The 15,891-nt window shown below is 30.4% G+C and overlaps 1 protein-coding gene across 2 annotated transcripts; it reads right to left on the minus strand.

Moving 5' to 3' along the window:
* Positions 1-1,322: 1,322 nt before the first annotated feature.
* On the minus strand, positions 1,323-12,234 carry LOC143068665 (uncharacterized). Of its 2 annotated transcripts, none has more exons than XM_076242891.1 (9): positions 12,146-12,234; positions 9,750-9,824; positions 9,054-9,101; positions 7,430-7,484; positions 5,765-5,854; positions 4,897-4,960; positions 4,358-4,424; positions 2,457-2,574; positions 1,323-1,710 (listed from the first exon to the last, which is right to left on the minus strand). In XM_076242891.1, exons 1-9 carry the CDS (start codon positions 12,195-12,197, stop codon positions 1,614-1,616), a joined length of 666 nt encoding a protein of 221 aa, XP_076099006.1. In that variant the 5' UTR covers positions 12,198-12,234; the 3' UTR covers positions 1,323-1,613. The 2 variants fall into 2 exon arrangements, with proteins under 2 accessions (XP_076099006.1, XP_076099007.1); XM_076242892.1 differs by lacking the exon at positions 12,146-12,234 and adding an exon at positions 10,435-10,495.
* Positions 12,235-15,891: the final 3,657 nt, after the last annotated feature.

Raw genomic sequence — 15,891 nt, forward strand, 5'->3', positions numbered from 1 at the left:
GCCAATGATGTATATTACTAGCTTCATCTTTTGACTTTGTCAGATTTTAAGGGATTGAGGCACCAGCATGATTGGCAGTTATTGTATGATTTGACTGTATTGGCCATTATTATGAAAGATTCTGACATGGAATCTAGAAATTTAGTTCACAATTTCTCTTCAGTTTGTTCCAGGGGTCATTCCTGATCAACAAAAGTTGGATTCTATTTTTTTTAAACAAGTAATCACAGCAGAAATTAACTTGCAATGATTATTTCACTGCATAATCATTATCCATATAAAAGGTCTAAATCGATATTTGGAATCATTTCTTTCAAGTTGGAAATGTGTAAAATCCTTTTTGGAACTATAATAATGACTGAAAGTAGGTTGTAAACAAATCAACAATAGATCACGTTTACTACTTTCGGTTTTAAAATGAAACGAAAATGGGAAGTGACACGTAGATAATAAATTCAAAACGAGTCCGGATTCATCAGGAAATTATCATTTTTTGATTTAAATTCCTTTAGTAAGAGATATTTGTCTCTCTCGTTTAATGATTCTAAATTAAATGATTTCGTATTTTACGTTTTTTTAAAGTCTATAAATAGTCAAAGGAATACTTTCACGCATGCGTAGAACACAATACAGGAAGCACCTGTTTAACTCGTGAAAGTTTTGAATAAACACATTAAAGTTCTTTATTTTAAATGGAAATTGTCGAAAGTTTTTTGATGAAAATTTAAATCAAATATGACGAAAATGCCTTCGAATGACGAATCTACGACAAATGAACTTCAGATCGTTGGAAAAATATTGAAATTCAAATGCGAACTGGGTTGTTACATTTTTGATTAATTGACGAAACTAAACTCCTAGCTGGTTGTTGAAATGACTTGCCGACTGACTGGTTTTCCTGGGGAAATAATTATGATGATTATTCAATTATGGGGTTTAATAATAATTAACGGATTAGTGACCCATCCGATGGCGATAAGCGGATTAGTTGTAATCACAACTTGTAACACCTGTTAAAAATGTTAATTACCTGGAGGTCATAAACTTGTCAAAAACATGAAGACAGGTAGATTTATAGTTTTTATTGCGAATTTTTTTTTACACTTTCAAAATTAAAGTGACGAAATTGATTTGAAATACTTTCGTCAATGAGAAAACCCTTTCGTAAAATACGAAAGTGACGAGCGCTAGCAAAATCACTGAATATATAAAACCTGAAAATCAAATCAATTGATAATTATTGTCTATAGACTATAGATTGTGGTCAGTGTTTCACAATTAAAAGCATTAAATTTACCTTCAACTAGATTTAGAAATTTTAAGGTAAAGGTGATTACTGAACAATGAAACATCATTTGGCCCTTCCATAAATGTTTGTAAAAATCTAGCAAAAGGCTTAAAAAAGTATATGGATAAACTTTATTCAAAATTTTAATCATGTTGTGGTCTTCTGACTACCTAATAATTCCCTAATTACCTGTTTTAATTCATAAATGAAAATATTTAGCAGTTATTGAAATTTCCAATAAAATTTTAAAAATCAAGATGAACAAACAAAATTTTGGTAACATGTCACTATCTCAGTAACATATATGAATAGTCATGAACTAAAATCAGATGGCTTCTATCAGCTGCTTAGCACTATCAATTTGTCCTTGAATACCTTGTAAACATTCAGTTGCTTTGTGATGTTCATCTTGGAAAAACAACCTGTAAATAAGATTAAGATAAGATAATTCAGTTTATACATCTGTAAACTAGTAGTTTTTTTGGTGTTGTAGAAATCAACTTTAAGTTGTTTTTTGTAAAACTTATAGATCTTTTATTTCTGTATGTTATAAAAACAGTCTAACAACCAAATAATAATGGCATATTATCAAACACAGAACAGACATTTGTTTTTATATTGCTAAATGCAACTTATTACGCATTATTTAAACATAGCATGTCCTGTGTACAGTTGAATTTCAAATGTTTTAAAGTAATTTGGTATAATAGACAGATGGTGGCTTTTAAACATCTAGTGGCAAAGAAAATGCATATTCAGTACAAAATCAAGATAATGTGATATGGATATATACCCTGCTTTTTACTAGACCAACACACAGGGTCAATTTTGTTCACATGATAGGTCACAAGGTAACAGCAGACAGAAAGACACTCTTCCCAAACACATTATTCAGACTCCAAGATGACCAGTCTTTGCTCTAACTCCTTAATGCTGTTTACTAGCAGAGTTTTGCATTCAAGGTTGCCATAATTTTATTTTTAATGTTTTTCCAGTTTCTGATTTTGGAACTTACATGACAGTGGAAAATCAACCAAAATTTGGCAAAAATATGACCATTCTAGATAATACAATTAATCCTGTATAAACAACACATTTACTGCTATTGTATGAATGCAGGAATGAGATACAACCTACTGAGTCGCTGGGCAGAAATACTAAATCTTACCACATATCTCTTCTTAATTCCACTGGTATATCACTGTAATGTGGTTCTTTTATTGGATTTATTTTCAGTTTGTCAAATTCTGCCTCCATTCCTTGTAAACTGTTCTGGTAACTTATCACTGCAAGATAAAAACTGAATCGATCTATCTTTTTTTCTCTGAATTCTTGCTGTATTATAATGGTCAAGTAATAGATCACTGATAAATTATTAATATTGTTGATAGTCTGCAAACATTATTGCTCTCAAAGAAGAACAATGTTTCAAAAATGACAGAGCTTCAAAAACTTACTCCTAGCCATAATTTGTCAAAAGACATAGGTAGTGCAATATCTTTTTAAGGATTTTTAATAGACATTCAAGTATTAGTATGGGTCAGATTAGTACGATTGATTGATAATTGTTTTTCTTAACATTACATCTAGTGGCATAACTAGAGATAAAACTGAATGATAGAGTGTTGAAATGAAATATTGAAAGATAGATTTCTTTAAATGCTTTCAGAAAATTTAAGCAAAAATGGGCTTGTTTTCTCCCTATAGGGTGCTATAAACAGTTTCGTATAAAAAAAACTAGGGGTTATTCCCCGACTAAAAATAACCATGGAGAAAACCCCTGTTTATTTACTCAATTGGTGAAAAAGTATCATGTTTTTTTGTATTTGATTGTAAAAATAAGTTATTTAGCTTTCAATTAAAACAGGTTAAATGATTGAAATAATTTTAAAAATTATATTAACTTTACATGTTTTGAGGGGAGACAACACTGTAAACATCCTGTTTTTTTGGCAGTGAAAATTGAAAACTTATTTGCAGCCACTGTAGCTCTTTTCGGAGCAGGAATCCGTACCCTGAAACAAGATTTTTTTGAAAGGCCAGGTAAAAACCTACAAATTTCATACAGTTTTGATTATGTAAAATGTGCAGGGATCATATCTTCATGGGTGTGCACATGACCTGGTTTCAAGTTTTTTATGTTCAAATTAGACCTTTTTTTCCCCATGTTCATTGGATGGAATATTTTTAATATATTAAAAGTACACATTATTTTTATTTCATTATAAACTAGAGAAAATTCTGATTCCAGTGATATCTAGTTTTATACAAGTATCTTTATTAATCAGTCCACCACTAAGTTTCACTTATGCATGGTCCCTCAAAATGTGACGTCATAGAAAAAAAACTGTTGATTGCACCCATAACAATACAAAACAAAATTATCTGAGTTATCTCCCCTTAGAAATAAAAAAAAAATCTGTTTTAGATTGTAATAAAAGTTATAAAAGCATGAAAAAATAATATTAATTCCTTAAATCAATTGAAAATCCTCACAAATAAATTGCATTTTTGCTTCAAAACTGGCTATATTTATTGACCTTTACCAATGTTAAGAAATCAACCTTTTTAAACATGCAAGTAATTTGTATGCGAAAGCAAACACTAATGACTGAATGGAATTAAAAGTTAGGAGGCATTATCAGTTAGACAAATGAAGATATGTATAGAAACACATATCCAAAAAAACAATATGATTCTCTGTCCCACACATTTAGTATAACAGTAACCTATAGGGTAATGTTTTTTTTTAAACATTTAGCTATTTCATAGTAATCCTTGAGATAATTAAATTTTGTATTCCTATTAAGGGTGGAATCAATTTTGACATATACTAGAACATTTTTAGTTATCCTTTTTTTTTTTACTATTGAAAGTTATTTTATTTTGAAAAAAAAAAAAAAATTCCAAAAATAAGTTTAAAACAGTATAAAGCTAAATAAACAAAGCTTGGTTATGTTTGCATCATTTCAATTTCTACATTCTTTTTAGAATTCTATGCGACAATATAACAATGAATCTATAGGATTAAGAGCTTTTTATTTTAACTTCATGCATATACATGGATACCTTTTTCATGAAGTTTCTTTTCTATATTCCCTGCTTCAGTCAAACAGTTCTGTAAATTTTCATCTGTCTGTATAAAAAGGTAGTATAAAATATCTTACAACTACATGTATCTTCATTTATAAAATATTACTAAACAAATTCTATACTGCTAACTTTAATATGCAACCTCAAAGAAGATAATATACATGTAAATTTAATGATGCCCAATAAAAGGTGAAAGAATCCATTACAACAAAGCATTATTATTATTGCATATATGTATGATTTCTTATTTTTTGTTCATGGTGCAGTTTGTTTAAACAAAGCATATATTCATAAATTGATTCTTTCTGTTTAATGACAATGTATGTACAGAAATAGATACCTATTTGGTCTTTCTAAATCCTGTAACTATATAAATATCAATGATTTGGAGAGAGTCAAACATACAATGATTTTTTTTAAACTGTTTATTACATATATTTGAATTACAACTTTTCAGGGATCTTGGGACAAGCAGTAAATTTTGTGAATGCCTTGAGTTTCCATTATAAACTTACAAATACTGTCCTTGCTGAGCATAACTGATCTGACACCTGCGACAAATTCTCTTCAAACTGTGTCCTGAAAAAAATAGATGAAAAAAATGCTATCTAACATGTATTAAAAATTGTACAACTTACCACACATTGAAATATTGAAGAGAACTCAAGAATTCAGTTATGTAAATAAGACAAGAAGTTTCGTGGCTCAATATATATCCAGTTTAAGTATTTTACCAAAAACAAAGTTATTTACTTGCTTTTGTCATAGAAATGACACAATTAGATTGAAAAAAACCAAGCTATTGTGATTCACACATGATGATAGTTAACTTGATCAGATATTGATTTATTTTGACAGAATTGCAGAAATAGTTGGTATGACATATTTCCTGACCTTCAAGAGATCTTCAACATAAACACTAAATGCTAAGCTTGAAAAATAAGCATTAAAAACATCTTCATACAATTGTATGACACATACTTTTTTAATAAAAACAATTTCAGCACTAGAGATAATTTTGATGGTCTCTACTGCATATTCTATGTACTTTATATAAATGTTTATGGGAAAGACTAAAGCAATGTTAAATAGAAAAACTAGAAGATAATTTTAATGGAATATAATGTACAGAATATAAAATAGTATTTTGCTATATCCTGATAGTTTTGCAGCATGTGATAGGTGCCTTCAAATGCTATCTATGCTGACTAAGATTGACAGTTTTCATGCCAACTGTTGGTGGTTCTGACATGGCACTCCAGCTTCCTAAATGATTCCAGGATTTTTGTTATCTTAATTCAAAATTAAAACATTTATAAGTCTATGAAATAATGCATGAAAACTCAATGAATAATGGGAATTTCATGAATTTATCTAGCTTACACTTCTTCCATTTGCTTCTTTTTCTCAACATTTAATTTCTGGTTAAAATCTTCTATACTCTTCTTGTAATACTCATTCCTATCATCCAAACTAAAAGAAAAAAGTAAGATAATTTAGTTTTAATTATGAAGCTATGATCCTTTGAGTGAATAATCATAAAACTTACTTGAAGACCTTTAATGTGTTACAAGCAATTTGCTGCAAATAGTCATAACTAGGAGCATGCTAAATTTTCAATGTCTTTATTGATAACAAACATAAAATACCTGTAGGAGTCTTCAAAGTAAGACATGACTGGGGTGGATGCTGTCTCTAAATAACTTATTAAGTAGAAATGGCTAAATTCATATTTTGTTATGGAAAACCATAAAAATCAATGAAATGTCCTGAAGAAGATTCTGTTCAAGCTTAATGGAATTCAGTCAAGAAATTCTCAAGGACTTGCAAGAATAACAAACTATAGGTAAGTATAGTTGGATGTCAATGTTTTGTATAGAAAAACCTTATAATTTTTGTCGAGTCTGCAACTTTTGTTGCAGGAAGCTCGACATAGGGATATTGATCCGTCAGCGGCAGAGGCGGCGTTAGCTTACTTCTTAAAAGCTTTATATTTTAGAAGGCTGAAGACCTGGATGCTTCATACTTTGTATATAGATGCCTCATGTTACGATGTTTCCGTCAGTCACATGTCCAATGTCCTTGACCTCATTTTCACGGTTCAGTGACCACTTAACAAAAAAGTTCAGATTTTTTGTAATGTTGAATTCTCTCTTAGTCTTACTATAAGTAATATGATAACTATATTTGGTATGTGCGTACCTTGCAAGGTCCTCATGCCCGTCAGACAGTTTTCGCTTGACCTCAACCTCATTTCATGGATCAGTAAACAAGGTTAAGTTTTGGTGGTCAAGTCCATATCTCAGATACTTTGAGCAAAATGTCTAGTATATTCAGTGTATGGAAGAACTGTAAGGTGTACATGTCCAATTGGCAGGTGTCATCTGACTTGACCTCATTTTCATGGTTCAGTGGTTATAGTTAAGTTTTTGTGTTTTGCTCTGTTTTTCTCATACTTTATGCAATAGGTCTACTATATTTGTTGTATGCAATGATTGTAAGGTGTACATGTCTAGCGGGCAGATGTCATCTGATCTTGACCTCATTTTCATGGTTCAGTGGTCAACGTTAAGTTTTTGAGTTTTGGTCTTTTTATCTAATACTATATGCCAAAGGTCAACTATATTGTGTGTATGAAAATATTTTATGATCTACATGTCAGTTGCACAGATTTTATTTGACCTTGACCTTGTTTTCAAGGTTCATTGCTCAGTGTTAAGTTTTTTTGTTTTGGTCTATTTTTCTTAAATTATAAGAAATAGGTCAACTATATGTGTTGTATGGAAGCATTGTTAGCTGTATATGTCTGTCTGGCATGGTTCATCTGACCTTGACCTCATTTTCATGGTTCATTGATCAATGTTTAGTTTTCTTAGTTAATGTTAAGTTTATGTGACAGTTGTAATAAAACTTTATATATGTAGGAGCATCAACATAATATCAATGATTAGTAAAGAAGGCAAAACATTTCAGTGTGTGCACTCTTGTTATTATAAGTGTTGCCTTTTTTTCTTGTACTCATTTATTCAGTCACTTAATTCATATTACCTATCAGCAAGGCTTTGCGTCTGAGAAACTTTATGCTGTGCAACTTTTAGGGTTTCTACAACACAAAACAACAGTGTAGTACTTTCATTGAATTCCTAAAGTTAAAGGAAAACCCCAAAATATGAATTTCCTACAACTACAAGAATGTATGGCTATGCAGAAGATTTTGAAACCACAAATCAAAAGATTTTTTAAAGGCACAATTTTTTTACAGAAACGACATAAATTGGTACACATAAAAATAAATGAAACCACAGTATGCAAATTTCATGTATTGTAAAAGTGAAGACCAGTACCAAAGCACTGTTACCATATGATCTATTTTTTTACCTAAGATATGTTAAATTGTCATGGATAATCCCCTTTTCCAAGAATACACAAAAGTAATTAAAAGTTGTTTTTTTATACATGTAATCATTATTTTTTTGTAGATGAAAAATCTGAAAAAAAACTTCATACATTACAAAATTCTCTTTACATACCATAAAACATTTCAAAATCTGATTTCTACATCTATTTGTGGCTTATCACATTGAATCAAAATAAATCTATCACTTTATACTTTAATAAATAAATTTGGTGTATTTACTGTCTTCTGATTGGTTAAAATTATTAGTTATATTTTCAATGTTGTCAATTTTGATGGCGAAACGCCCACTCTGACGTTGTGTATTCATACGCCAACATGTGTGTATGTTGTTATTGTTTATATAAATAATATAAAACGTTCTTTGAGCCTTATTTTTGATAGAAATTTATTTATAGTGAATGACAATAATTTATTTTGATTTTATTGAACCATAAAACTAATTTTTGACTCCTCACATTTGACATAATCCGCTTGGCGGATTATTCAATGTGCAAGCGGATTATTCAATGTGAAGAGTCGAAAATTAGTTATATGGTTCAATTAAAATCAAAATAGATAATAGCCATTCATTAAATAGTAATAAAACATATTTTTTTAGAAATTTTTCACTATTATAACACATTAAAAGAAATTAAAAACAATGTTTCAAGTTTAAGATGCAGAATTCTGATGCAATTCGTTTGTAATGATAATTTTCATTAGACATTGACAAATATTTTGAAGGGGTAAACTCCACGTTCTACCAGTCCGTAACTAAGAAAGTCACCATTTTGAAGTCCAATTATTTTTTATATGATTGTTATTTCTCTCAAATTAAACATGAAAGTCACATTTGAGCCTCTAAATGTTCTTTTTTTCAACGTTGATACCATTCTGAAGCGTTCCAATGGTATAAATACTTTTAGAGTTTTATGTTTGACATCGTGAGTATACATATGATGTCACATTGTTTAGTTGCTAGAGACAATGCAACAGTTATGCGGACTTTTTCATTATTGTAATTTTACACCAAAAAATGGTATTTTTATTAATATGCTGCATTAGAATGTAGATAGCTGTATTGTATTTTAATCTTGGCTTCGTAAAACTTGATTTTACTGTCGCAAATATCTGTGACAGTAAAATCTACATTTTATGAAGGCCAAGCTTAAAATACAATACACTTATCTCAAAGATAAGTTTAATGCAAAGTATTACATAATTTTGTAACATCACCCATTTACTGAATCTAATAATATTTATATTTATAAATACCATTCATTTTTGTGTGGACATCTTTAATCTGCAAATACTTTCCATTGACTGAAATAAAAATTACAAAATATTTAGTAATACTGTTATCAAAAACAAATAAACACTGGTAAAGTATGAGAATAAAGGCATAAAGAGTTGATCATAAGAGAACAGCCATTGGCTGAGAACAATTACTGAAATGCAGAAATTATTGCATGCATTTATGAATGAGATTGTTTAAGAATGGACAAAATTATAAGAGATCAATTTTTGTAATTCAAGAAAAGCTAAACTCACAGATGATACTGATATCAGAATCTGAGTTCTTATTATTGCTATTATTGCAAGACTCACCATTTGCATTATAAGCAACAGTAAATATTTTGAAATAATTTCTGAATTTACCTTTCATTATTAAAATAATTCATTAGTAATTTAGAATCAATTAAAATGTACATTATATACAATGTATCCCTTAATTATAAATGATATTGTAAGTCTGTCTTAACATTAAACTGTCAAAATCACTTAATAGATGTTGACGGTATATATTTAATCTTTAATTGAAGAAGTGAAAAGTATGATAACTTTACAAGCATTTGTTTTTACTTTTCATGAAATTTTAACACTTTAATGTAACAAAAAATACGAAAATGGATCAATAATATGTCTGTGTAATATCATTTTAAATTCCATAGTATATTTCATTAGCATTACCACTTTCTAGTTCTTGTTCCAGTTGTCTTCTCCTGCTTCTTCTTTCATTCAACTTTTGTTCCAAATAACTCTTTTCTGAAATATATCAATAAACCTCATTAAGTAACAAGAATTATAGCTGGCTTTCATATGCAGCAAAAATTATATTCCTTTTTAGATGACAACTTCATGACTAGTATGAAAACATGGATAAGACTGAGTTATTTGCTCTTTGACTGTTGTCCAGTAGTAATATTTAAAACTATCAACACTTAGTATTACCCTGTTATTGTTCTGTTGATAGGATACTGCCATGTTGTTCAATGTTGCAAGTCAATTGTCTTGTTTTTTCTGTCTTATTGTAAATATTGTACATAAATGTCTCTCCATCATGTCTATACCTATGTATAAGGTTTAAAGGGTATTTTAACAAAGACTTTGAAGGGAAAAAAACAAGACTTTAATTTTTGGTTGCAATGGACAGGAAACCCGTTTATTCAGGGTCCGGTTTACTCAGGTTTGACTGTATAAGTCGTTCAATTTTTCGCAAATTTCCTGATCAGGTAGATTTTTGTATCCTCTGTTGAATGAGGAATAATCATGATAATTAAAACAGATAATGGTAAGCTAATTTGATATTTTTCTTCATTAAAGGTATAGATTATCATAGCATTAATTAAAGAATACTTTAATATGATAAGGTTACCTGAAGCTGGTGTTTCTTTGTTAACAGAGATGTTTTTGAATTTCATCTGGTTACTTTGAATAGAAATTTTGCTGGGAATAAACTGTTTTGTAATTTTGTAACGATCTCATGGTACCCATTGTCAATCCCTCAATATTGAAGCTAATATGATGTAGGGCATCTCAAAGTTATGGATTGTTATCTCTCTTATTCTGATAAAATATTTCTTAACTTTTATTCTTTAAAGGTGTAATACCACCATTGATTTTCCCCTATTAGTCTTTGTTAAAATTGCACTTTTCAAATAATTGCGCAGAATTTATCTTTGTTTCAAATAAAGAAATACTTGGCATGAGTTAAGTTTAAACGTCCAGTACTATAGAAAAAAATTCACATAACATTTCATTGCATTTAAGAAAACAACCATCACTGGCAGTTAACCAATCAAATTTCTCCCCTTATTTAACATGTGTACATGCTAAGTCATGCTTTAGAATGTTTAGTAACCATGTAACCTCAAGTTTTCAAAATATTCTATAGAAACCCCAAATACAAAAATAATGGTGCTTTGAAATACAAAAGACATATGTTCATGAAACAGAAATGTTTAACTGCAAATTGCAATAAAATGTAGTATTAATTACATACAACTGTCAAATTCAAGGGAATCTTTTTTTTCAACCTATTTCCATGATTTGATGGTATTACACCTAAACATGTTAAATACAATGTATATTTAACAAGAATGAGTCCATAGTACACGGATGCCCCAGTGGACCATGAAATTGAGGAAAAAACTTGAATTTGGCAATTGAATTAGAAAGATCATATCATAGGGAACATGTGTACTAAGTTTCAAGTTGATCATGTTGATTGGACTTCAACTTCATCAAAATCTACCTTGACCAAAAACTTTAACCTGAACTTCGCACTATCATTTTCTATGTTCAGTGGACCATGAAATTGGGTTAAAAACTTTAATTTGGCATTAAAATTAGAAAGATTATGTCATTGAGAGTATGTGTACTAACATGGTTTCATGTTGATTGGACTTCAATTTCATCAAAATCTACTTTGACCAAAAACTTTAACCTGGAGCGGGACAGACGGACACACAGACCAGAAAACATCGTAAGTGGGGCATAAAATTAAAAAAAAAAAAAATTATTCTATACATTACAAGGCAGCACATTAATGGACTGAGCTAAAGAAGTACTTCCTTAGCTCAACCAGGTACGCTTAAAGCTGACCACATGTTCTAAGGGAAGACAGGAAGCAATCCCGTCACACTTCTACCTCTTGCGGCTGCTGACCACATGTTCTAAGGGAAGACTGGAAGCAATCCTGTCACACTTCTACCATCTCATTAGTCAACCACTTACGGCTGATTAAGTATCTACCACATGTTTTAAGGGAAGCAACCTTGTCACCCCCCCCCCCTTTTTCTCCATTATAAGTGCTAGGGTTCTGCAACCATTTAGATAGAACAGGCACTGTACCATGCATGTAAAAAATTTAAGGAGATTGTTACACAACAAGAATCGGAAGTGGTGATTCTTGTAGTTCCATAGAGTATAGTTTTATTTAATTTTAAAAAATTAAAAATTGTATTTTTTTGGGTTTTTTTACTTTATTTTGTCAGATAATCACAGCACAATCTTTTGATAATTGTATTTTTTCTTTTTTTCATCATTATTTGTAAATATATAGAGGTAATTTATGTACTTCAGACCTTGTTGTATTTCCTTTAAACTGGCTAAAAGTGTTTCTACTTTAAAAGACATTTCAAAAGAAGTGCAGACGATTTTTGCATCTAACTTCCGGTACAAAGGGAGATAATAAGTACTTAAATCTATCATAACACCAATATCAACAGTTTCAGCTGAAGTATGAAACAACGTACAGTAATTACAATAAACTAAGTATAAATTGCTACAGCATACCGTGCATGTTTATACTACGGAAACTTGCTGTGTTCACACTTAAAGCCGAATATGCCAATGATTTATAAGATCCGATAGAGTTGAAGAGCTCAATATATTACCAAAAAAGGACAGGGTCAAACCGGCAGAGACGAAATATCACTAGCTGTACCAAGGTAAATATTGGCCCAATTGGTCCAATATGTCTTAATTCTTGATATTTAACTTCAATAATATCTCGTAACTTCCAACAAACAAGCAAATTAGTTCCCTAATAGTTTGTCGTCAATCATGACAGACAGAATTTTCATGTGAAAATGGCGTCCATAATTCTGGTGTCACCACCTCCCGGTAAATGTATTTTCCGTACGTATTTCTTGAGCAAATATACAAAACAATACTCGAATTATATTGTAAAAACATTCATCTTTTCAAATATGTATCCCCAAAATACTTTGGCACGCTCGTTTTGAGAGAAAAACAACGATTTTTGACAAATTACCTCCGTAGATTCCTTTAACGACACGCTAGAATGTTCGGGGTTTCACTATTATGAAGCAGAGATATTCTATTTTAAAAAGAATCAAACCGAGGGAACCAATCAGATAACAGTTCCAGCGGAGTTCCGTTTATAAATAGCTCGTGACGCGTGTATCCAGATAAAAATAGGTGCCAATCAATAATAATTTATCACGCACGGAAACATAATTATTTATTTTATTTACATAATGGTGTCTATAACTTCATACACAGATAATCAGAGTTTTAATTGTCGGATTTAAATAAAGTTGGTATTATTTATTGAAAAGCTCTTTAAAAATGCAATTTATTGATATATAAAACATTTGTCTTTATTCTTTATCCCCAGATAAAATAAAGAAAGTTCTACACACGTTAAGAATTTTTATCGTTTGTTGTAGTTTTCTCGATAGCCAGATCACGTGACTAAACACCCTAATATTTATTTTTAATATCGAAACCTCTGATTTAATAAAAAATGCGAATTTTACTTTTGGCAATTTTGAAATTTAAAAAAATAGTATTTTCACCCAATTTTTTTTTTTGATGCAGGACAATGTCGAAAAAAATAATTTGTAGAGAAAAAGAAAGTTGGTTGCCTAATTTAAAAATGAAAAAAAAAACTGAAATAGAAGAAAACTCTAAATGAAATGTGCCAGGGTAGTAAAATGTTTGTTTCTGTTATCAAATCATTTAATAGCATTTATAGTTATAATTATATAAAACCTATTTTTTTATGCACTTGTGTAGTCTGAAAAGGCCTCAAAGTGCACCATTTTCAATGTAAGGTCAACAAAAAATCGGGGGAGGGGTCATGCCCCCCCCCCCCCCCAATCACCCCCATTTTTATTCAGCCTCTCCAAAAAGGTAAACATGCTGGCTTTTCAGTAAAAGATATAGAAACCACTGACATGGCAAACTAAACAATCAATTTTTAATTTTGATAACAAAAGATATTTATTTTGACTACTATGCAGTAGTGAGATCACAATTTAAAACAAAAAATGGTTTTCAATAGATGGTGAAAAAAATATTTGTTTTTGATAGGCCCAAAAAAAATTACAAGTTATCTTGGCTCAATGAAAATCCAAACTGAAAATACAGTTCTTTGAGAAAAATGGCTTGGCCTATTTTCTCTGAACTTGTGTCATTTCAAGCAAAAAAACTAAATTTTCAGCACTATCAAAATACAAATATGTATTACACAACCAATGGTTGTGATTTAACTTTTTACCAGTTAATGGATTGTTAATTCCTTGGGAAACAGTTCAACATTTGGCGTGATGTCTCTACCTTTTGTGTACCATGATGGTGTATGATCAGATCTGAACTTTATTTATACTGTTACAAACCCGGGAAATGACGTGTTTTAAATAACTGTTATAGATGTTCATATCTATTTTTTTTTTATTTAATCAAACCAAGTCAGGAATACGTCACTAGTAACGGCATTCTTTCCGTTGAATGATAGCGTTTGGTTTTGTCAGATTTTATAGACTACCAGTTTTAACTTGGAGTTCAATATGTTTGTTCAACGTTTTCTTTACTAGATATATAAGTTTTGGAAGCTTGAAATTTTGCAAATCCTGCTGATTGTATTGTTGACAAGGAAAAATGGTTGCAGAACATTGTGATATTCTTATGGAACTATATATATAACTGATGTTCATATGATGAGATCATAATCTTTCAGTCAATTTAATTGAAGTCTGGAGCTGGCATGTCAGTTAACTGCTAGTAGTCTGTTGTTATTTATGTATTATTGTCATTTTGTTTATTTTTTTTTGGTTACATCTTCTGACATCAGTCTCGGACTTCTCTTGAACTGAATTTTAATGTGCGTATTGTTATGCGTTTACTTTTCTACATTGGCTAGAGGTATAGGGGGAGGGTTGAGATCTCACAAACATGTTAAAACCCCGCCGCATTTTTGCGCCTGTCCCAAGTCAGGAGCCTTTGTTAGTCTTGTATTATTTTAATTTTAGTTTCTTGTGTACAATTTGGAAATTAGTATGGCGTTCATTATTACTGAACTAGTATATATTTGTTTAGAGGCCAGCTGAAGGACGCCTCCGGGTGCGGGAATTTCTCGCTACATTGAAGACCTGTTGGTGACCTTCTGCTGTTGTTGTTTTTTTCTATGGTCGGGTTGTTGTCTCCTTGGCACATTCCCCATTTCCATTCTCAATTTTATATGAATGATATAGTTGAATAACTACTTTCATTATAACTCACACTGAAAGTGCTATAGGTAAATAGAGAATGTATATAAATATAATAATAACATATCAAAGATAACAGGCTAAACGTTTTGTACGTCAGGTGCGCGTTTCGTCTACGTAAGGCGCATCAGTGACATAAAAAATGTCAGTAAAAATTGCCAAATGAAATGCGAAAGTGAAGAGCATAAAAAATGTTTGCCAAATGCATCTAAGGTGATCGATATATTCCTGGGGTAGAAAATACTTCGTATTTAAAAAAAAGTCTAATTTTGTAAACAGTCAATTTATTATTTCGACCATATCGATCGATGATAACTCATGTCAACACAGAAGTGCTAACTATTGGGTTGGTTATACATTCCGGGAGGAACACTCCACAAGCAATGACATCGACCTAGAGGTTGTAAATAAACTCATTATAGATATCAGGCTTAAAATTGCTACGTGCAAGTTATTTTTTTTGTAAATATGGCATCATATGGAAATTCACTATTGCACTATTGCTACCAATTATAAAACGTGTCTTTGTATCATTGATACACAGAATTGTATCCTTAAATTGAATTTCTAACATTATCTCAAAAACAATCCTCTTTTTGAACTTTAGTGGAATGATTAAATTTATAACTTTTTAAACATCAAATTTAAGGCTTTATTGGCAATCTTTTAATGATTTTTAGTAACATTATAATCTTGAAAAGTAAAAACACAAAAATGCTGAACTCCGAGGAAAATTCAAAACGGAAATTCTCCAATCAAATCGCAAATCATAAGCGCAAACATATCAAACGAATGGACAACACAATTAAACAATT

The sequence above is a fragment of the Mytilus galloprovincialis genome, chromosome 3 (genome assembly GCF_965363235.1).
Source record: "Mytilus galloprovincialis chromosome 3, xbMytGall1.hap1.1, whole genome shotgun sequence".
Classification (NCBI taxonomy): domain Eukaryota; kingdom Metazoa; phylum Mollusca; class Bivalvia; order Mytilida; family Mytilidae; genus Mytilus; species Mytilus galloprovincialis.